At 39.4% G+C, this 24,659-nt stretch overlaps 2 protein-coding genes across 2 annotated transcripts in view; one reads left to right on the top strand and one right to left on the bottom strand.

The window, feature by feature from the left end:
* Nucleotides 1–24,659, bottom strand: part of mtor (mechanistic target of rapamycin kinase) — a 107,959-nt gene that overhangs the window by 46,549 nt on the left and 36,751 nt on the right. The window contains exons 27-28 of the mRNA XM_057355835.1: nt 21,128–21,290; nt 20,137–20,282 (exon numbers count right to left, since the gene is read on the bottom strand). Coding sequence (XP_057211818.1) covers nt 20,137–20,282; nt 21,128–21,290 — 309 coding nt within the window. The remainder of the gene's footprint in view (nt 1–20,136; nt 20,283–21,127; nt 21,291–24,659) is intronic.
* angptl7 (angiopoietin-like 7) lies at nt 8,630–11,368 on the top strand. The gene is made up of 5 exons (XM_057355836.1): nt 8,630–9,196; nt 10,055–10,155; nt 10,238–10,432; nt 10,520–10,715; nt 10,802–11,368. The coding sequence occupies exons 1-5, from the start codon at nt 8,830–8,832 to the stop codon at nt 10,969–10,971; spliced, it is 1,029 nt and encodes a 342-aa protein (XP_057211819.1). The 5' UTR covers nt 8,630–8,829; the 3' UTR covers nt 10,972–11,368.

The following is a 24,659-nucleotide window of genomic DNA, read 5'->3' as shown; positions in this document are numbered from 1 at the left end:
ATTTCTTTCAAAGAGCAGCCAACCACAGCTGACCTGTGCAATGATCTGGAGACAGTCCGGCAAGGGTCAGCCACACTTCTGCCCTCTTTCCTGTCTTTTAAAAGCCCATTGGGCAGCATACTTACAAACTGAGCTCAACCAATGCTTCAGAGATTTGGCAGGGAAGGTGCAGGGGAAGTTCTGCTAACTGCATCAGATGATATCGCTCGGAGACAGCAGGTTAAACACATTTTCATTACAGAGGACAAGAACGGGTCCCTGTTGCTCTCCATTAATGGTTCAGAAAGCTGGTGCCATATGTCACCATAAACTGTACTGTACTTCTCTACATTCATTAGCGATAAGGAAGTTAAGGTTAGGCATAAAGTTGATGTTCGGAAATGTCAATGAAACACGTTTTTTCCGCAAACATAAGGCTTTCGATAAGAATAAAGCTATTAAAAAAGAAATTTATATAGTGATGTTTCTTGTTTTAAGACCATCAAAACGATTTTAAATATTCAGTATTTAACCCATGCCCAAAAGTACACTTATTTTCTCATCTCTACCTTTAAACATCTTGACGAAATTTTCAAGTAGGTGTGGAAATGCTGCACACTGCGATTTGCTACTTTTTAGTCCTACAAGATGCAGACAAATCCTCCTTTATTAATGATGCCTGAGAAAACCTGGGAGATGCAACAAACCTTCTGCCTCCGACCATCTGGATTATAGTTTTGGACACAAAACGTATCTAAAACTCCAACCAGATAAAATAAAACCAGTCAGGCTATATAAAAAAAGAAGAGTATGTGGCTTTTTACAGTGAACTTACAAACTTTCAGAGTGTTTCGATTCTGTAAGAGTATAAAAAATCCAAAAACCAAACCATCAACAGAAAAGTCAAACACAAGATGTACATTTGGGATCGAATATTTCCTGAATTCCTATTTCAGAAACGCAAATCACCTGTTTAACAGCAGAGCACAGTGGCTTATAAAGAGGTCAAATCAGCCTCTTTGGAGACATCATCACATCTACATGTGACATCAATATTACTGCTCCTCTGTGCAAAAGCCAGACAAGTCAGTTATCTGAAGGATATTAGTGCTTCAAAGGGCCTACTACCACATGACAATACTTTACTCGTTTTATTTTGCAGACGCCAAACTGCAACATTAGGAACATTCAACCCCTGGCAACACCAAGTCTCACAAATGCAATGCATACTGAGGGTTGGATAAGAAAATAAAGTCTAGGGAGTTCCACACAAAAGCCAGTCTGCCTGAACAAAGATAACTTTCACGTCAACATAATAATAGACATGGAGCTTGATCATTTCAAACGATCACATTCTTGATGTTAACTAAAAACACCAAGGTTTGCTAGAGCATTCTGCTCAAGTACCCACGCAGTACTTTGAGTAGTCGTAATACTACATAGTCTACTGCTGAGGCATTTGCATCAATGACATGTATTACATAAATCTTCCTTTCTTCCGTTGACTAATGTTCTCGTAATAGAAAAAGTCTTTCCAAGACACGAGATTTTCCTTTCGATTCAAATCTTCCAAAACTGGCCTTCACGTAAACTCAACTGCAGGGGTTGGGAGGAGTCTGGAGATGAAAACACTGAAAAGCCATCAGTGAAACATTTACACGTTCTTCGTTTTTGTGGAACATTTTTGGAGAAAGTGATTCAGTTGAATTGTTCCTCTCTGTACACGGAGCACGTTTGTGCATCTTACCTTTTTGACTCTTGCATAATATCATGTGGAATTCTGCAGTCATTTAAAGCGCTTTGACTGAATTGAGGAAATGCTGGGAATGGCCAGAAAGAGGCCCTTCTTAAAAAACTCCAACAAACCACTTGAGCCGAGGAAACCCTTACTAATAATGTGCCTTAACAATTATTTCTAAGGGTCTTCTTGCCTTGAGAGGTTTATTGCAGAACTTCAAAGATTTTCACTGTGTTCCAAGGCTCAAGCGGCGTGACGTGCTTTTGCTTCACAGCTCAGTATTATGCTCCAACGTAAATGATCTGGAGATGCTTACAGTTGCCAAAGTTCCGGTTTAAGAGCAACAAACATACAGTATATGCGTTTCCCACAACAAAGCAATGACAAGTGGGAAACACAAAGACAACTACCATCAAAAGCACTTTCAACTGCGGCACACTATCATTGTCAACAGTTAACATCAGCGCACAAATCGCTTCTCAATCTGTTAACAATGGGTGGGCTTGAGTGGATTGAGGCCACAAAACAGTCTCTCCTGGTTCTGTTTAGTTCACAGAGTCTGGATTTCTTTCACTGAAACACAATGCAGGGTTCCTCAGTCTCCCATCAAAGATAAAGAACATTTAACATGCCTCCATTTACTAGCAATGGTAACAGAACTCTATTACAGGAGTGCACAGTTCACACAGAAATGAAAATTCTTTTGTCGTTGACAAAAAAAAAAGAAATTCTGAAGAACATTGGCAACCAAACAACATGGGACGCCATTGACTTCCAATGTATGGACACAAAACCACTTGAGACATTTCTCAAAATATCTTCTTTTGTGTTCCACAAAGAGTCATATACAGCTCAACCAATTTGAGGGTGAATCAATTATAACTGAATATTTATTTTTGTATAATAAAATGAAGCCCATTCTCAGGGAATACACACTTACTGGTACACACGTGCACATTTTGTACTTGGTTCAACCCGGCACAGGTCTGTACTAGTAACTTTCAAGGGTTGTTATGATTGATGATGCATTTCAAAAATGATATATCAAAATTTCTTTGACTTCGCTGAACAACCCTTCACTTTCATTCATACGCATGCAAACACTGGATAAACACTGGACAAGCATATGCATACAAGTTTTGTCTTTCACAATATTATGTTCAGATTTACTAAAGCATGAGCTGCCTGTATAGGTAAGAGATATTTGACCAATAAAAGATCAATGCTTCACAGACTAACCTTATCAAAATACAAAATATACAAACTTAAAGTTACAGTGTTACAGGAAAGGGAAGTACATGTTGTCTAAAATCATTTTTCATGCTTTAAAGTTCCAGTGAAATAAAAAATGACCATTCTTATTTTTTCATGAAATATTGCAGCGTTTTTTGTAAATAGTTTATTTACATTTTATTTACATTATTTACATCAGTAAATAGTTTATTTTAGGGTCATTTTCTTTTTAAATTCTTGTGCCCTCATAATCTCAGTTAAAATCTGAAAACGCACTTCCACCCTGAAATGACTATCCATCTCAAATTACGTATTCTAGACTGTTTGGCCGGAGCATCCGTTAATCCCCTTCAACTGTCAGTCTGCTGCCAGTTTCATTTCAAAATGCAACAGCTGTTTTTACACATCCAATCAATTTGCAGTAAAAAACGCAAGCCACGCCCACTAATTTTCTCCTTTGAAATTCCTTTTCTCTCGGAAATGCGTCAGAATACGGAAGTAAAAACGATCGCAACTTCCGGTTCACGGGGACTTTAAATTCAGTAACACAACAGAACAGAAGCAAACAGCATCAAGGTTGTTGTTTTAGTTGGCAGGACAATTAGTCCTCTTTCTGACAAACAGTGTGCACTATTAAACAAAGCAACAATGGACAAAAAATCTAGCTATGATGTTTTTGCATGTTTTGAAATGACTGGGGTATGATAAACATGAGAAATATGGTTACACACAACATGAAAAGCAATTTCATCTTAACCTCAGGTCCAGCACCAGTAAATACAAACAAAACTGATTTGAACAAACAGAAAGCGTTACACGCACAGTTAGAATGAGACAGAACACAGTTAGTGTTTGTGCAAGCTACCTTCTTTCTGTTCAAAGCTCTGCTATACTGGACACAAAGTACTTATAACACGTGACTCAAGAAAACAACAGGGCCTGAACATCAGATATTTAACTACTGCACTAAATTCAATGAAATTATTTGTTGTTTTTAATTTTATGTTTGAATGTTTTGCTGCCACTTTATTTAACAGCACTATCAGACAGAAAATGATGAGAAAAGAGGAGAACGTGATCACGGAATGACGTAAGCTGGAATCGAATCTGCACTGTGGCATGTGCACTACTGCAAAGACATTTCTCAGACACTATCCCGGATCCTTAACCACTAGGTTACATCACTCTATTTAGTTGAGACATCCTGGGGGGATGAATGTACACACCCAGATTGGGGCTTGAAACCTTTAAAATGATGGTCAAGTCATCTTTTCAACTGAGCTGCATGGGTTCAAGAAGAACTGTGTGCATTTGTCAGTTATAATTTGGCTCATTATGTAACAACTGACCAAAATCAGTGGATGGAATGCTTGTAAACAGAATGTAGAAAAATTGTGACCCTGGACCATGAAACCAGTCTTAAGTTGCACGGGTATATTTGTAGCAATAGCCAACAAAACACTGTATGGGTCAAAATGATGGATTTTTCTTTTTTGCCCAAAATCAGTAGGATATTAAGTAAAGATCATGTACCATGAAGCTATTTTGTACATTTCCTACCGTAAATATATAAAAACATTATTTTTTTGAGTGGATGCAGCAAAATCTTGAACAAAAATTGCCGGAAACACGCCGAAAACCTCGATGCTTCCCGCTCTTTGAGAATTACCCACTCAAGTTTGGTATCTGTGTAAATCTTAGAATTTCTGCTTTCGGGTTCATCTACTCTCCACAACGTTATTACAGCGATAAGCCAATAGAGTGTTTAAACAAACCTGTTTTTCTTAGCAATGACCTGCTACAGCGCTTCTGACTAACAACTTCAAAGGCGATTTTCTCAATAATTCGATTTTTTTCACCCTCAGATTCCAGAGTTTAAAATAGTTGTATCTCGCCCAAATATTGTCCTATCCTAACAAACCATACATCAATGGAAAGCTTATTCATTCAGTTTTGTTGTCCAGGGTCAGAATTATGTTGTATCAGGTTCTTCCAAGCTTGCAGCCATTTCTTCTGCAAATGCTTCAGCAAAAAACTTCACCCGCTGCAGCCTTTCACCACCACACTACCTTGTGACCTTCAACCTAAACAGACGTGGCATTATTACAGCTGCACAGTAATAGTCTTCATTACCAACAATTGATCACTTGGTTGTTCCTTTATCTACAACTCTGATTAAAGTTCTGTAAATATATCAGTCTTTACACTGAAGACTCTCAGGACATCTTCACTGACAGATGGTTTTAAAAAACAGGACTCTTAAGGTTGAATACAATAGTGTCACTGTCACCTCGTCCAAGACTTTCAAAGGTTACCTCAGGCTAGTAGAGAAAACATTCACGTGAATGGATGCCTACATGTCATCACCCCAACAACAGGCAACTTGTCAAGAGAAGATGTAAAGACAAGAATTTGAGGAGATATAGTAGGATGGGAAGGCATGGGAAGAAAGAATATTCACAAAGAAACACTTATTAAACAAAAAATCTCAGAAACAAAATCAAAGAAATGTATTTTTTACAAAGCAAACAAACGTGCATTCCTTTCACCAGTTATATAATTGCACTTTCGAAAAACAAGGAGTTACACAGATTCAAGTGGATTGTGTCCATTGTACCCTTGCATCATTAAATAACTGGGGGATGTACCTGGCAGGTGTGCCATATACAAACAACAGCAGTTAATCCAGCCGTTCAGAATATACAATCTATAAAAATGTTGTTTTCTTCCAGCAACTGAAACCAAACCTTTGATTTAGCACCATTTCTGGACATGCAGGATAGGGTCACCTCTGGATTTCAGGATAATAGGTAGATCAAGATTAAAACAAACTTTAGATAACAAATGTTTTATAGTTTGCTCTGACAACGCATCTCTCAGTTAGGTCTAAACTACGGGTCATAACACTGGCCTTCCACGTGTTTCCGTACAAACACAGTTACTCCTTAGACTAGCAGTTCCACATTGAAAGACAATCTCTTTAAAGCAGACCACACGGCCATATTTCAGGTCCATGTCTAGAGCAGTCCCAGAGCTGGAGGACAATGCCTGATAAGTAGCTGTCCATCATATGAACTGCATTATCCGTAGCCCAACCAACATTAGTGGTCACAGCGCGTCAAAACCCAATTGTAATGCGGCACTGCTGTGGAAACGGGTGTTCTCTGTGAACTTTGCCTCCGGCGTGATGGATTTGTCTGGTTATGATGACGTTTCCCGGAGGCTTCAGAAGCAGAGAAAGTGAGAATGCCGCTTAGGTGCAAAGAATGAAAACAATCCAGATGTTGGATTCTTTCCTGTGTCACCTCGCGGATAATATACCAAGTTTGTTTTTTAAATTGACCCTCAGGCAACACAGTAGGGCGAATAAGGATTATATCATTTAAGCAGGGTGGACCCAGAAGTTCTTGCCAATAGCTTTACTCCTTTAATTATACTCGTTAAACTAGTAGCCTGGCCCACTAGTTTCCATTCTATCCTGTGTAGTCTGCTGGTGTTTTGCTTGACGCCATCTGGCCAGTGCAATTCCTGCCACTTGTCTTGATCTTCTGTCCGACCACAAACACTACTAAAAGCAGCTATGTTGTGCAACGCGGTAATAATAATCATTTTATTCCCTCAAGAGCAGCGGTCAGTGAACAGTATAGCACTCCCTTGATTAGCTCTAAAGAATGATGGATTAAAAGGATCTTCTGGTGGTCTGGAAGAAAACAGTGCACCAAAGGCGGCTCCAGCTACCACAAACAGCATGGCACGACTGACTCCAGACGAACGGCGGTAGACTCCAAAGCCATGCACGAGACGACTAAAGAGGTAGTTTTATCATCCTTCCACAGGGCAAAGCTCAGACATCATGAGTCCTCTAAACGTGCACTAACCAGGTCCTGCCCCTAGCTCAGGAAATCATCTAAACTACACAAGCAGCTCTCTGGATAGAGGAACGAGTTCAGAAACGTGGCTGGCGCCGATAGTACAATAAGTTCCTATGATGAATTGCGGGTAACAAACCAAACACCATTAAACGTGACTCGATCAGGGAAGAAAGAAGGAAGGCTCAGTATGAAGAAGTCACGAGTGAGAACGTTTGACGAGTCCAAAGAATAAATACAATAAACTTTGAACAACATAAACGCAGGTTGTTCTGTAAGTGCCTAGGCATTCATTTCCTGAATAATGATTTCATTGGAATCACTGTGATCCTTTTGTAAAAGAAAAATGAAAAAGGGCACAAGAAACACCAAAGAACCATAACCTGAAGAATGTTTGGGCTATACTTTTATTTTGGATTCAACCCTTACCCCAGGGTCAGTATACAAACAAACGCGACAGTGAAATGCTGAGGGTCAGCCAGCCCATGCCTGCCTGTAGATAATAATCTTGATTCATTTCGAGGTAAAACACTACCAGATGTGACGACTCTGAAATTAAATCGATACATGATGTGCGGAAATAACTTGAGTCATACCGACAGGCGATATGATGTCACCACATTCAGAATGCAGCGTGTCATCAGAATCTCTAGTGCCATCTAAAAACACAAATATTAAGATGTGTTCATTTTCTTCAACCTGATCTCACAGGAATTCATAAGAATTTTATGAGGTGGCTAATTCAAAAACATACAATAGAAGAAAAAGAAAGAGTGAAGCCACACCTCTATACCTACCGTACAAATTCACCTCTTAAAATAGTGCTGCTTCAGTCTGCACCTTTAAAGCTTAGAGTCCAGAAATACTTCTCATCTGCATTCATTAGCGGATGCATTCTCAGTTTAGAGAAACATCTGGAAGTCTGGCACATCATATCTGACAATCAGACAACATCCACTTCAGCTCTGCCGATAATAGCTTTCAGAGTTTTAATAATAATCATACAGTCCTAATTATAATGCTGATTTCTCCAGTGTCATTTCACAGGAATGCTCAAAAACAAACTAGTAAAAGAAGTATGTGAGTCATACGGCACTACATAAAACCTAATTTTTCGGAGGTATCTTCAAAAAACTCTTAAAGACACTAAAACGCAAATGCGAATAAAATCGGTAAGAGCCAAGCAAACAAGTGAAGAGTAAAAAATAAATCGCCATTCTTGGACGCAAGAACCCTGCCTGGACTGCTTTGCCATTTGGCTATTTTCCATTCTTTCGCCAGACAGAATGACATCGTAAACACTTTCCTAACACCTTTTTTAAGAGTTTCATTATGGAGCCCATCTTGTCTATAAGTGTTTTTGGAACCAGCTCCATGACATCTGTTTTCTTCTGTTGTCTGAACAAGAAACTCCTAGAGAACATAAACCTACGATGTGAGAAACCTGCTCATCAGCCACTCAAAGGCTGAAATCAACACAAGCCACTGATGAAATACACATGTGCTCAAGGTGTCGCAAAAAGTGACTTTTTTCTTTACGTAGCATGTTTTTTTATATTTAGCACCAACTGTTTCAGAGAACTTTTGTGTGTACCACAAAAAGTGCATGCAAAGTACTGTGATGTGCATGGCACACGTGCTGACGGGTCAGGAGGTGGAGGAGAATATTTTGCGGGAAGGGGGGAGTGCAGGAGAGAGAGGCGGGGAGGGCCAAACGGTGGTAGGAGGTGGGGGGTCGATGCCTGTGGGCCTGAGCAAAAGAGGAGGGGCACAGCGCACATGAAAATATATTTAAGCCGCATCCACGCCAGGCCCTGGAAGCAGACAGCTGATTGCGAAAAGCAGACGAGAGAAAGACTTCACCAGCCGGGAAACTATTCTACCGTTCTACCCTTCGTTCCACAAAGTTCTGAGTTTGACTCTGCCGCTGCAGTTTGAATCGCGCTTCTGCCGGGATCCATCATCGTCTTTGACAACGCAAGAGTGCACTAACTTCTTTCTAGCAGAATAATGATGGCTACTACTTCGCTAGCTCTTTTGCTGCTGGTGCTGGGCCACTCACTAGCTCAGAGCAGCCTGAAAAAGAACCAAGCGGCAGCCAAACCGGCCAAACTGGCCAAACAAGCGCAATGCTGCGACGAGGTCCGTTCCCTGAAGGTCCAGGTGGCCAATCTGAGCAGCATGCTGGAGGAAATGAGCAAGAAGCAGGAGTTGGATCTGATGAAGGTCGTGCGGCAGATGATGGAGTTGGAAAAGCTGAACCAGAAGCAGGAGGCCCGTGTCACAGAGGCCGAGAGCAAGTACTCCGAAATCAATTATCAGATCGAAATCATGCAGCTGCAGGCCGCCCAGTCCCCCCCACAGCAGAGCACATCAGGTGAGTTGCCACATACTGAGTCACACTGACAACTTCAACTGTGGAAGCATTTTTAATCCGCGTGCCATGTGTTACTGTGTTTTGCACGCTCAACGGGGTCACATATGTTGGCTGCTGTTGTACGTCAGAGTGTCAGGGGTAGTTCTCTTCAGTCACAGGATAATGTAGTGAGAGATCAGAAAACAAAAAGGTATCGGACACAAAGACGTGAAAATTCTGATATTCGCGTTACTTGAGAATTATTCATGATATAGAAAAACTAATCGGTTGAATCCTCTGTTAAATTAAAGCTAACCCTCTTGATCCCCACGACTCAAGTTGAACTCAAAAAATGAAGGTGTATTTTCCAACCCAGCATCCGATGGAAAAGTGAGACTAAAGCACAAGGCAAGAAATCTTGTACAGTAAAGGAACGTCAGGCAACAAATGTTTATCTAATACACATGGAACTCCTCAGACACGCTTTCATTTACAGAAAACCATTAACATAGTTGTAAGCCAGGAGCTCTTAAGAGTCTGGCCAGTAACCGGCGGTAATCTGGAGGTAATAATACAGGTTACCGGCTGCAGGAATGTCTGGCTGCCAAGTCACAGCACGTGAGCTCTCGAGAACGACGGGCCGCTGTTCTTTCTTCCAAAAGCTGTCGGACTATTAATCTTTCAGAACAGAGGAAGACGCTAAATGAAGCATGTTGCTTTTATACCCAATTAGTCAGTCGTCACACTGGGTTTCCTTCTGCCTACTGGCAACATGAACACAGTAAAGTTTCGTTACAAAAGTTCGAGCTCTGCAGATGAAATTCAACAGACTGATCTTTTATACCCCCGATCCCAAACCTAAATCTTCTCTTCCCTTAGATGCAATGTATGACTGTGCATCTCTATACAATAAAAACTACAAAATCTCTGGAGAGTACAAACTACCAAAAGATGACTTTATGGGGACGCCTGAATTAAACGTAAGTATGATTCCTAAACGCTGCTCAAGCGGGGTGTGTGAAGATTTGACTTTAATCACTGAACGTTTTTGCTTTGCTTCAGGTCTTTTGTGACATGGAAAACAATGGCGGAGGCTGGACAGTCATTCAAAGACGCAAGATCGGCCTGACCAGCTTCAACCGCGACTGGAAGCAGTACAAGAATGGCTTCGGTGCGATCCGCGGTGATTTCTGGCTCGGCAACGAACACATCTTCCGTATGACCAGACAGCCCACGGTGCTGAGAATAGACATGGAGGTAAGCGCATCTTTTAGAATATCGAGCCATCAAACGTGTGCTGCACTACAAGCAAACATGATAAATGTTCTACGTGTTTTTTTTAAGGATTGGGAGGGTCAGACCCGTTACGCCGAGTACAACTTCTTCACATTGAGCAACGAGATGAACAGCTACAGGCTCTTCATCGCCAACTACAGCGGAAACGCTGGCGACTCGCTGCGCTACCACAACAACACCAACTTCAGCACCAACAACAAAGACAACGACAAGTGCGTGGATAACTGCGCCCAACTCCGCCAAGGTATAAAACTACAAATCAGTCCAATTAAAACTCTGTTGTTGAAAATGGACTCAACTTAAACGTTTTCACTTTCTTTTCTTTCGCAGGTGGGTACTGGTACAACTGTTGCACTGACTCTAATCTGAATGGCGCGTTTCACCGCTACGGCTCACATGCCAAAAACACTGATGGTATCTCTTGGTACGGATGGCACGGACCGAACTACTCGCTGAAACGGGTGGAGATGAAGATCCGGCCCCAGAACTTCGTACCTTAAAGACTTCCTAAATTCAAACTTTTGCGCCTTCTCCTCACCACTAAACCTTGGCATCAATGGATCAACATAATCTACAGCTTGAACTGGGCAAACATTTCAGGGGAATGCATTTGTAGAACAGTATTTTAGGACTGAATATGTGACGATGCTTGATTGTAAATTGCATTTTATATATGGTATTTATCTCTTAAATATTTTATTTTCTTTAGACTTTTTCTAGAAGATTTTATGCACCAGTGAGGGAATCAAGACTCTTGTCTTTGAGAAATTCACATCAAATGTTTGGTTTTGAAAACAATTTGACAGTTCAGACACATTGTGGAGAATTAACTGATAAATTAAAAAAGTATTGTGTAAAGATGTTGGGTGATTAATAAAATGGTATTTTTAAAAATTCCTTGTTGGAACAATGCAATCCACTTCATGGACAAAACAAACCCGAACGCAATAGCAAACATACCAACAATGGGAATTGGAAGTTCTTGACCTTTATTCAAGGATAGACAGTAGACACTCCTCTTCACTTCTACATTATTCCTAAAGCAGTTGCTCCCCTGTCTGTTGCTTCGACAGAATTCACACATTTTCTTCCAGCGCTTTAAGTCACAATAAGTCTAATGGGCAAACATTAAGCGCACAGAAGTAAAGAACCATTCTGCCATTCAAATAAAAAAATCTCAGCACCACAACAAATGACCCGTTAAAACAGAACAAAGAAAAGTGAACCATATCTCCATTGATTCCATGTACAAACACTGCAGACGTGGATAAACACGAGCACATGGCACACGCTCATTGCAGTTTTCAGGTCTCTGAGCAGTGTGGGAGGTCCGCATGTATGGCCTTACTTGACCTTTCAGTGCATCTGAAGACTTCCTGTGCCTGAAGTTTGTTCCTCAAAGCTGTTCTTCATGTCATTTAAAACACGGCACGAAACCTTCGGGTAACCTCAAGCATTAATTGAGCTCTCAGTAAAACACTGATCTAAACCCTGCTTGTAATTTAGTTTAAACCAGGCCTTTCTTTCAAGTTGTACAGCTGAGGGATTAAGCGCTCATTTAAGAGCCCTTTGTTCTTTGCTTGTAAATGTACGAATATCGTGTGTGATGGAGAGAGAGCCGTTAATGCGAAACTGCCGATCGTGGTCATGGCCTATCCAAGCATATTAAACAACACCAGGACTAACCTCAGATGAGTCGATGGCACGCAAATCTAAAAGAACCGCTGGGTGGAAGTTCGATGATGTCCACAGGTGTGGAAGAACCATCTTCAACGCTGCTCAAAACAGGCACTTTCGTTCACCCAGCCACAATAGTGTGCAAAATGTATTTTAAATCTGAGTCTTCAATCTAACTATGCTGTTTAAGTGTTGGATCCACAAGAACGTTAATTAGTTGTTCTTAATTTGCATAAACGCAAGGTTATTTTAGTTTACTCAAATGAAAACTTAGAAAACGTTTCTGTTTAATGAAATCAAATAAAATATTGGCCTCAGAAATAAACTGAAACGAGTTTAAAGCACTAAAATGATAATAATAATAAAATAAAAATGAATTTATCTTACAGTATATATCAACATAAAAATAAACAATTGAAATGACAAAAGCGTAAAACAGAATTGCTAAAAATGTAACTTAAATGAACATAAAATAAATCTAAAAATTAAAGCTAATTTAAAATATTGACAAAACTAAAAACTATAATAACTGCGATTTCTCAACAAAAATGTAAGCTCTCATGGGTTTGCTCCATTCCTTAGTTTTCCCAGAAAAATCCAGCTCATCTCTGTGTATCTTTAAAAATTGTATTAATAAAGTCAAGCTGTGCTTTGCCCGACATACCGATGCACTGATAGATCATACTGAAGGATGGTAAAATGTGATCACATGTTTAATTATTAAGCAATATATCCCAGAACAACAATAACCTACTTAATTCATCTAGAAATGACACAGTCATCATCTGACACGCACACAAAAGACTGAGTCATGGAAAGCAAGCAAAGTGGACAGGAAAGAGTGTCTTTGTGTTTTGCCACACAACAGAATATTACTAAGACAAAACACAAACAAGACAAAACAATAGCAAAGAACCAAGAAATTGGACTCGATCAACAACATGCCTGTCTTCTCTTACTTACCGAAGTTTGTTTGAAATTCCCTGAGAAAATGCCTTCCAAACAATACAGAGATTGATGCATTAATTTGATAAAGGTGGACCACACTTGGTGACAAATCAGAAGGCACGGAGTTAACAAAACAAACCACACACTCCTCTGACAACAAAACCAAGCATCTCGCTGTGACCTCCTTTCATCTATATGCTGATGTACTCCTACAACACAGGACCTCAGTCACGTATGCAGGTAAAATGAATTCTTGCTGACTGAAGTATTGAAGGAAGCTTAAGGCGGTCACACACTGCAAGATAATTGGGCGAATTTCCTTCTTCGTAATCAATGCTTTCCTGCGGCTCAGTGGTTAGAGCGTGGCGCTAGCAACACCAAGGTCATGGGTTCAAATACCAGGGATTGCACATACTTCGAAACAAATGTAAAGTATCGTGAAATGTAAGTCACTTTGGATAAAAGCTTCTGCCAAATGCATAAATGTAAATGTAATCTTAATGGTTCTACAGATGATTTTATCGGATTGTGTCTTTGTGTGAGGTGTGTTAAGAGTGACTTAAGAATCAAATGTCGTAAAAATTGAACGTGTTGAATGAAAATGAGTGCACAGGTAACGGAGGCCTCTGAAGGGTGCTCATGGGAAATCCTGAAGAGGTGAAAGGCAGCTGGAATGTATTGAAATCATCTCATTGTAAGCTCACCAGGTCTTCAGAAATTGAAAACAGCTCCGTAGGAAGGTCGAGCCAGATACAGAATGGATGAAAAGGCAAGCATCCAATGAAAGGCCTTGAAAACAGCGCTCGGACTGTATGGCTGCACTGTTAAATAAATGTGTGAGGGTGGATGGAAACTTTCAGAGATCAGCAGGATACCAGGTCGAGTTCACGATCAGGTGCAAATAAAAGAAAAGAAACATCTGGTGCCAGGTCTGTGATGCCTTTTGGCCAAATATTCAGAACTCTTCTCTGTAAAATGTTTTGGCTTGAAAAACATCTTTAAAGGGGATGTGCAACAGTTTTTCCTGCATTCTGACTTCTTTACAATGTTAAACGTGCTGTCTTCTCATGCTTAACATGGTCAACTTGTCAAAAAACGGGTTCAACCTATGAAGTAGAACTTCTGTGCTCGATTCACTCCGCCAGGGTTCGTACAGGTTTCGGAAAGTTTTTTTCGAACATGGATTCCCGTTTCGTGACAAGGGTTCTTAAGGGCCGTTCACATTATNAGACTAGACCATCTGACCAATCACAGCAGACTACACTATCTGACCAATCAGATCAGACTACGCTGGCAGAAAGGCGGAGATTACACAGATGAATCGCGGAACGAATCATTTGAGAGTCATTCAAGAAGTAAGGTAATAAAAACTGCTTATTATTACGAAATAATAGTATTTTTACATCATGTATGTACATAAACTTGTTGTCGGACACTCCATAAACCAAAATAAGCCCTTAAAAATATTGAGGAATGTACTCTTTAAGCATAGTGTCATAACTAGTTTACTACTAGGGCTGGGTATCGATTCTGATGATTCGATTCGATTACGATTCACAAGCTCCCGATTCGTTTCGAGTCAGTGATTATAGATTTAATACAAATCCTACAGATATTTCTAAAAAAGATCAGTAAACATCAGATTACAATGGTAATTAAAAAGTGAAATGAAGAGCCACCTGTGTATTAAACTTTAAACACACTTGGGTATATTGAAACAGAACAGTCGCATACCTTGATCAAACAGGATCAGGTTATTTTACATTTAAGATGCAGAGTAACACATTTTTTAAAAACAAAATTGGCTGTAAAGAGGGGCTGCAATCATATGAACCGCTGCCTTTTATGTGAAGGTGATGTTAAATTCGACGACACACCCGCATCCACCATGTTTTTATTTTTTTAACCACACATAACTTCACAAATTATAACAAACAATATTCACATAATTTAAATCATCAAAAAAACAGACCAAAAATAAATAATAAATTAAAATAAAATAAAATATAGAAAAGACACATAAAAACAACATAAAAAACACATATCTTAAAGGCCTCCTGTTACAGGAAACAAATTTCTTACATAACTTCCATTATGCCATTGATCTCTTCATTCTCATTTTCTATAAAAGATATAAAGGGGTTCCAAGGGTCTTCAGCAGCTTTATATTTTCCTTTAATAATATACGTTATTTTCTCCATTGACATATTTAATACCATCTCTTTACACCACCTCTGTATTCTCGGTGCCTCTAGCTTTTTCCAGTGAAATGCAATAAGGCCTTTAGCTTGTAAAATACACATAGAAATAAAAAAATATATTCTCTGGATTTTAAATGATTAGGATATAAATGTAATAAAAAAAACTTTGGTTCAAAAGGGACATTAATATCAGTTACTTTGTTTATCACATTGTGCACTTTTCCTCACACTCCCATACACAGTGAAAAAAGGTACCACATGTTAATTAAGCAATGAATGGCTCGGTGTCTAACATCCACCCGTTGTAAAAGGAAAAGTGACATCTAGTGGATAGTAGTAGCAATAACATTCACGTTAAAGAATGTTCAGTGCTTGCGGAAATATGAAAGAAAAAAATCAATTGACGGCTTTTGAGAATCGATCGCATTTTTAAAAACGATGAATCGATTTAGCCCTATTTACGACACTCAATATAGCTTCTGTGAATTTAGACTGCGATACCAAGCTCGACCGCTAGGTGTCAATGTACCACACCATTTCTTTAAATGCGACCAAACTACAAGACCCATTCAACAAATTGTTTATTTAATAAAATGAACATACAACAAAACTCAACAAATTGTTTATTTAATACAATCATTATACAGTAAAATAATAATATAAATTAAAATGAACATAATTAAAAACTATATATATTAATAGTAGTTCTATTATTAGACACTAGCCAAACACAGTTAAGTTGACTGATGAAACAGTCTATATAAAATAATACGTGGCTATATTGAGATGTGTGTGTCTTTATACTTTGTGTACACAGATGTGATGTATGAATGAGGTCAATAATGTGTTGTGTGTGTGCCGTGTCAGGTGTGGGCTGTAATCTTCAGGATCATCTGGAGTTATATATTCAACATGAGTGCACTCAGCCCATCACTCTGTATAAAGCACAGAAACCCTTGCACATGCTGAAGATCGGCCTGCAGTGGCTCCTCACATTCACAGGTGACGTCACGGCATTCCTCACAACTCGGCGTGTGTTTAAACATCTCTAAAGTGCAGTCACCGTCAGAAAATATGCACATGCACAGTCAGATTTATTCATGGATTCATCTGTGCGCAGTGCATTTATAAGAAGTACAAAACAGTCTTTACAGCAGAGAAAATAAAGAAGTCGTTCTCATAGAATTATGGTGCAAAAATACAAATAAACTGATTTCCGATCAATCCAGTGTCATGCTACTGTCAGTTTTTGCTTTGTACTTTAGACTCATTTCTGCTGCGTGATGTTTGTCTCCTGTTGCACATCAATTCAATTTCAAAGTTCAGATCTCTCATAAAAAGAGTCATGCGGACAGAGGTCTGGACTTGTTTTCTTTACAACACAAGTGTATTTGGTCTTTATTGCCTGCGAGTCAGAACACTGACATTTGGACACTGAGTGACAACATGAATTCATTCTTTCATCATCTCAATTTTATATAAAAAGAACTTTACTCTTTTTTCTTCATGCAAAATATCATTTCATGTTTTTGCATTGTTGATTTTGTGGTACAATGTCACTTAAACATTAATCTGTGATATCCGCTCATGTGCATTGACTGTAGGTTACGGTGCTACGGCTCATCTGGAGAGCGGAGGTTTCATTCGCAGCCGTCCTGGCGTTCCTCATCCTGATATTCAGTTTCATTTTCTGCCCTCTCAGGTCATCGATCACGGCCGTGTCAAATCTAAAATCGAGGCCTTCCAGGTACCGATTATTCTTTATCATGTGTTTATATGGCTGCCAAGAACTACTTGTAACAGGTTTTATTTTGGAGTTATTTAAGCATAAAGAATGAATTTTTACATAAATATATTTATAATCCTTATATATCAGTTCCTCATTTTTCATCCATTTCCATTCATTTCAGGTTATTATATCTGTCATTCTAATTGGAAGAAGGGGCGGTTTCCCGGACAGGGATTAGTCAGTGGTTCTCAACAGGGGGGCTCCAGCTGACTTAAGGGGGCCTTAAGATGACAAATAATTTAACATGAAGACTAAATGAGCACTGAAATACGTAAAAAAAAGAACCCAAGATATTATTTGGCCATTTTTATTATGAATTAGTGTTTATTCCCAGTTAATGGCAAGCTCTAAAAAGTTTTTTTTTTGTAGAAATTATGAGTTTTTGTGAGAGGGGGCTTTGAACATTATTGAGTACAGTGGGGGGCCCTGGAGTCAAAAGGGTTGAGAACCCCTGGATTAGATTTAGCCACACTTAGGACATTTAAAGTCCCCGTGAACTGGAAGTTGCGATCGTTTTTACTTCCGTATTTTGACGCGTTTCAGAGTGAAATGGAATTTTGAATGATAAAAATAATGGGCGTGGCTTTCGTCTTTCTCTGCGATTGGATGTATAAAAACAGCCGTTGCATTTTGAAATAGAACTGGCAGCAGACTGACAGTTGAAGGGGAGGAGTTAACAGATGCTCCGCCCAAGCCTTCTGACATACGTCATCTAAAATCAATAGTCATTACAGGACTGAAGTGCATTTTCAGATTTTAACTGAAGATTATGAGGGCAAACGATTTTTAAAAAGGGAATGACCCACATTGATAAACTATTTACAAGAAACGCTGCAATATTTCATGAAAAAATAGGCATTGTCATTTTTTAATTTCACTGGGACTTTAAGTAGTTTTTACAGACATGCCTTACAAAAAGGCATGTCAGTTTTGACCGCTCTAACATTTATTAAGCCTTGTACAGGAAACCACCCTATTGTCTCGGTAAATTATACACCATTTTGGTACTTTGTCTTCACACAAAGGTGTTAGGTAAAGTGTTACAGTCTTCAGATGCAATAACGTGCACATGTATCTTAAATTTGACGTAGTTATATGTCTATTTAGAAACTGATTACAAGGTTATAGATAATTATTTTCATACATTCAGAATCGCTAAAATACATCTTATGAAACATTTGGTTACCAGCTTTATGAATATAACAGTCAGATTGGAAACCTGCAGACAATTATGATCATTTAGTTTCATGGATGTAAATCTTATTAAAACATTTGCAATAATACCACGTATCCTATATATTTCGTATTTTTTCGTATATTATCTCTAAATATTGTTTTTCTTATGTCTCCACTGTCTAGTAAAATGTGAAGCTGCTTTTCAACAATGCAAAATTGCAAAAAGTGCTAAATACACTTAAGATTTTAAAAGAAAGCTGTTTTTCAAATAACCTCAAGCACTGACTTGAGGGCCGTTCACATTATAACGATAACTATAAAGATAACTGTAACTATATATATATACTATATTTGCGTCCACACCAGCGGACGATAACAATAAAGTTTTGTTTATTTTAAGCATGCAGTGTTCTCAGTCACTAAAATGAATGTAGATGACCTGCTGATGCTTTCGTTTTCACTCCCGAACGTCTTTTCTCCAAAATATGACAGCAAAGGCCGGCTGCTTTCTCTGAAGGCTGAAGGTGTGCTCATGTCCGGGACGTAAAGCATTTATTTTGCCAGCTTGCTGACTGATAAGTGTTACATATATAATATCCGAAAAACACACCGCTTTCCGACCACTACAGTCTTTAATTCTGACATAAAAGCCGCGTTGCGATCACCAATAGTCAAACATTGTTGGCCAGAAACTGTCTGACAGTATGGTTTATCGTTCATCAGCTGGAAAAAATCGTTCTGAAAGTGATCCCAACGATATCGCTCTCTGTATCTTTATCGTTATGGTGTGAACTCCGCTATTCTCCTGAATTAAAAACGATTTTTAAAACGTTATTATTTATAGTTATCGTTATAATGTGAATGGCCCTTTAGTCCCTTATTGGACCATTCTCCCGGAAAAGCATGTCCGTCCACTCGTCATCCAGCGAGCGAAAGAGCACGCCAATGCGCGTGTATGAGCAAAAGAGCACGCCAACACGTGTGTATGAGCGAAAGAGCACGCCAATGCAGCATGTATGAGAGAAAGAGCACACCCATGCATCATCCAGCAAGCGAAAAAGCACACCCATGCGCGAGCCAGAGAGAAAGAGCACGCCCACGCGTCATCCAGTCAGCGTGAAAAAGAACACGCCCATCAATGCCGCTTCACTCGGCTGACGGACGTTTTTTATTATGTTTTCATGTTTATATTTTGTTAGTTAGCTGTTTTTTTAGTTATTATGTCTTAAATTAAAACAAATCAACTGCAGTTTGATTGATATTAATTGGAATGCACAATAAAAAAACGTTTTGAATTTTAAAAAAAAGTTATCTCATTTTGCAACCAAACGCTTCATTTGTTTGCTCACGGCATTTGGGTGAGGAATGTTATATTAACGGTGGATATAATGCTGGATTTGGAGATCGTTTGTCTGTTTTTTGTTGGCAATCGGCGTGTATGTGCATAATGTTAACAACGTGAACTTATAGTGAATCAATGCAATGATGTATTGTGCGCTCGTGCTGAAGTTCCGTCCCCTTGCACGCCTCCAGGCGCTCGTATTTTTCCGGAAATAATCGTACCGCTGTATCTGTCTTTTATAAATTTGATTTGAACTAAATACTGTTTGAAGATACAAAGTATGCAATACTACTCTATAGGTACTCAAGATTAATATGAGATTGGCAGAAACTGTGTGCGTTACCTCATCTTTAAGTACTCCCATATGCCATAAAAAACGTGGGTGTGAAAATTCCAGTATCGTTGTGTTTTTGTGCCCCTAAAACTCCTAAACCCCTAAAAAGTTTATGTAAATGCATGGCTAAAACACCTAATATAATATTTTCCATTTTTAATGAAAAGGGTGTTTATACTTAATCCTGCAGTGTCCTACCTGATCAGAGACTCTAAAATAAGGGGTGAGGGGCCCTTCTGGAACTCAAGCTCCTTGTAATGTAAGGCCTTGGCATAGGCTCGACATTTAGCAGCTCTCTCTCCCAGCAGAACAATGCCATTGTCATCTCTCAAGGGAAGTGGCCCCTAAAAGACAAATAAATATATTTACAAAACCATGAAACAGGCCTGAATACAGAAGATATGGTGTCACGCTTATATAACAAACCCCCTCTGAGCAAACTCTTCACTTCACAGCTCTCACACATTACTGGCCATCTGCTATGTCATCACTGAAGGGTGTGAGCTGTATGTGTTGTGCCGAAATAAAACCGAACAAATGCACCATTCATTTCCACTCATTACGGATGATCTCATTGTGTTAAGGAATATGGAAAGAAATCGGATCGCCCCAAAGCGCAGGAGAAGAATTCACTTCACAGGCTTCATCGTGCAGTGAAGTAGCAATTATGTTTATTAAAGAAAATGAATGACCTCGCTGGTCAAGACACAGCGATATACCTGCACGGGATTCAGGAGCATTTTGCCTGAAGCTTGGATTTCACAGTGCTATTTTACAAAGCAGGACAAATCAAAACAGCACCTTCATTTTCCTGCCAAATGCCTTCCCGTAAAAGAGGGAGTGAAAGTGTTTGCTCTTTTGTCAAGAACAGAAGTGTTCAAACTTGAAATGCACATCACATATTAAGGCTTTGACTTCTAAGAGACTTAAAACTTGATATGGCTCTTTAAAAACGTATTTTGTCAACATCAAATCTAAATCATCCTTATTTACTTCATTAATAATCTGTTGCAATGCGTGATATATTGACTAAGTAAGTCCATGTCAAAGCTTAAGATCATCGAAATAAATGGTTGAAATCAAACCTCGATGCTCATTAGATTAGATTATGGGACTTAAGCCTGGTTTTCATGAACATCATGGAAAGTGACCGATCAGACTGTATTCTGGGACTACAGACACGACTGACCTTGTCACTGTGTTCCATGAACTCTGCGAGGTTGAGCAGCGTCTGCGTGACCTCGGCGATATCCTGAGAGGTGAGCGCAAGCTCAATACTGCGGATCAGTTCATCCTGCTGATCCTCACTGAGCTCTGACCAGCACGATAGGAACGCTGCATTAAAGAGATCCCTGCGAAGCAGAAACGACAGAATGGACAGGATCAGGTCGGGCAAAGTTACACAACATTTCTTCTAAAAAGAGTCTTAAACATCCATCAGCTTTTGAGATCAAAGTAAAAACAGCTGCTGTTTATTTGCAAAATAAGTTTATTTTTACAATACACATGGTTTCGAAGCAAATTCACTGAAAATAATACTGTTATGTCTGTAAAATCAGAATGTTGACAACAAACAAACTTTGGCAACCAACAACCATTTAGTTTGGCAAAACCAACACAACATCTAGTTGCTTTTTAATAAACACAGGACGGAGCTACGCTCATGTTTAGCAGGAAATCACTTATTTTGTTTAGCATAAGCAAAGTAATGTGACTTCCATGAATTTCGTGTTATGAGTGCTATGTGTATTTGTGGGCTGGTTATGTCAGTGGTTGTCAAACTGGGGGCAGTGGCTCTCTGGGGGGCCCAAGATGGATCCGGAGGGCGAGCAGTTTTTGTGGCATTTTATGAAATCCAGAATTTATCATAAATTTTGTGCAATCAAACACCAGAAAAATAAGACCACCAATCAAGAGAATTGATATTCCAGCTTTGTATAATTGTATGTTTTTGGTTGAATTAAAGTAAATTTAAGATAATGGGGGCACGAAGCAATGCAGCCTACACAATCACAGTTCAACATTTCTAGGTTGACTAAAAAAAGAACCATCACTGTTTGGGTTTATTTATCTTGGCCATTTTTTGTGGCAGTAGCTGCGTTTACATGGACCATTGTGTTCCGATTGTAATAGGTTTAAAAGTCCAATCCAAATGAAACTGCTCCATGTAAACACCTCAATCGGAATCAAAATTGCTCATACGATCAAAATTTTACCAGGATTGTAAGGGGTGGTTTATACTCTTTTTAATCTGCTTGACGGGACATTCAAACACTTGATCGGATTGAAAACTGAAACCGCATGTGCAATGATGTAATCGCCTAATGACGTATGGCGCACGCAATGAGTTGTTGTTAAAGGGGTCATATGACAGGATTAAAATGAATATTATTGTTTGTTTTAGATGTAATGCAATGTATAAATGCTATTTAAGGTTAAAAAAACGCTGTACTTTCCACATACCGTGCATGTTTGTATCTCCTCTTTGCCCCGCCTCTCTGAAACGTGCGGATCTTTTACAAAGCTCATCGCTCTGAAAAGCGAGGTGTGCTATGATTGGCCAGTTAACCAGTGCGTAGTGATTGGTCAAATACTGCAAGCGTGTGATGGAAATGCAACGCCTCTTACAATATTTGGAACATCAGGTTCCAAAGCAATTGTGCTAACAGGTACGCCCACCTTACTTGCGTATACATTTGGGCGGTCTCAGTCAAATAAAACCATGAACTGACGTAGAGTTGTGGGGGTGTGGTTACACGAGGCATTTCAGGCAGGTCTGGGTGAGCATTTGCTTTTAGAAAGAATGCATCTTTTGTTCCGACACTTCAATTTGTGCAATTTTACGTGTCTACTACATGCATGGGCAACTTATAACACACCAAAGACACAGAAAAACACATATTCGCGCCATATGACCCCTTTAACGGACTGCCGCATGAGCATTCGCTTTTAGAAAGAATGCATCTTTTGTTCCGACACTTCAATTTGTGCAATTTTACGTGTCTAATACATGCATGGGCAACTTATAACACACCAAAGACACAGAAAAACACATATTCGCGCCATATGACCCCTTTAACGGACTGCCGCGTGTATTATGTATCATGCCCATGCATGTATCACCCAGACCTGCCATATCTATGGTCATGTCATTTTAAAATTCTCATTTCACTTATAACTTGTCAAGTTTCCGATTCCGATTTAAACAAATGTGTCTATATAGACGTAGCTATCTAAAATACATATAAAATGGGTTAAATTACTGCCATCTTGCTACAATCTACAAATCTCTCTTATGCTGCGTTCCCACCAGGCGCAGATGAAGCATTAAGCCCGAGTGATTTACATGTTAAGTCAATGCAAAGACGCGATAGGACATCCTGCGGCGCGAATGAGGCGTTTGACGCGCGAAACGCCCGTTGAAAAATCTGAACTTGTTGGTTGAGCTTCGCATTGCATTAACCAATCAGGAGCTTGCTCTAGTAGTGACGTGCAGCGTCTGTGCACGAAGGCAGCCCAGAAAAACAGATAAGCAGCGCAAAAATCTATTTGAATTATAAACAGAGAGCATCTTTGCAATAACTAATCACATATTTAAAAACTACAATACTAATTTCTCGCTAGAAATGCAATCAGAAGTTGTTGAAAGTGAAAATGAAACTTACATTTATACAAAACTATGTTCCAAAGGGCGTTTTGGCCGCCATTTTATTTTTTCGAGCTTGCGTCTATTGTGAATTTCACACGCAAATGAAGCGAGTAAACTCAAAATGTTCGAGCGTCCAACTACGCGCAAATAGCGTGATTCATTCGCGCAAGTCGCGTTTGGTGGGAATGCTCAGTTAGACAGCAACTGTGTACTAATCTCAAGTGTGTACAGTGTTTCCTAGGGCTGTGCATTGGCAAGTGCCTCCCGATACGATACATATCACGAAAGATGGGTCACGATACAATATATTGCTATGTATTTCGATACGATACACATTTGCGATATATTGCAATACCTTAAATAGAAAATGTAAAAAGTAAAGCTAGAAATACAACATGCTGTGCACCACCGGGGGTTTTCTGTAAGGATAAGTGTAAAAACATCCCTTACCTCTGCAGAGTGGCCATGATGTGCGATGCATGGACCTTTAGATCAGATGTTTGGGTTCTCAAACTGTGGATTGCGCCCCTCAAGAGGGTAGCACAGGGGAATAAGGTGGCTCACGCAAGTCACTTGGCTGTTGTGGTGCGCATTACAGTTAAAACACTGAACATGGGCAGTATAAAACCTCTGGTTCATCCGCGCTGTAAATGCGCTGGTGTCACATCCGTGAAAGCACAATAAATGTCATTGTTACTTCTCTTAATAAACTTTTTGTCTAATGCACTGCAGTAGCCAAGTGACTTGTGTCATGACTTGCGAAGCCTACAAACAGCATTATTTTATATAACTCATTACTCCATGACTCCATGATAGTAGAGGTATCACTATCGATACACTATTGAAAAAATATATATTGCGATAGTTACATGTATTGATATTTTTGCACAGCCCTAGTGTTTCCCACAGGATTTTGACAGATTTGTGGCGCTGGTGACATCACAAACTATTTAGCATATCTGTGACGTCATCGCGTCATGTTAGTGTTATCACCTGATATCTGTTTTTCTTCTACTCTCTGATCTGTCACATTATACTGTATTTTTCAACTGAATGCCACCAGCAGTCACTT

This window comes from Triplophysa rosa, linkage group LG17 (assembly GCF_024868665.1).
Source record: "Triplophysa rosa linkage group LG17, Trosa_1v2, whole genome shotgun sequence".
Classification (NCBI taxonomy): Eukaryota; Metazoa; Chordata; class Actinopteri; order Cypriniformes; family Nemacheilidae; genus Triplophysa; species Triplophysa rosa.
This window is presented reverse-complemented; position numbering and strand designations above follow the sequence as displayed.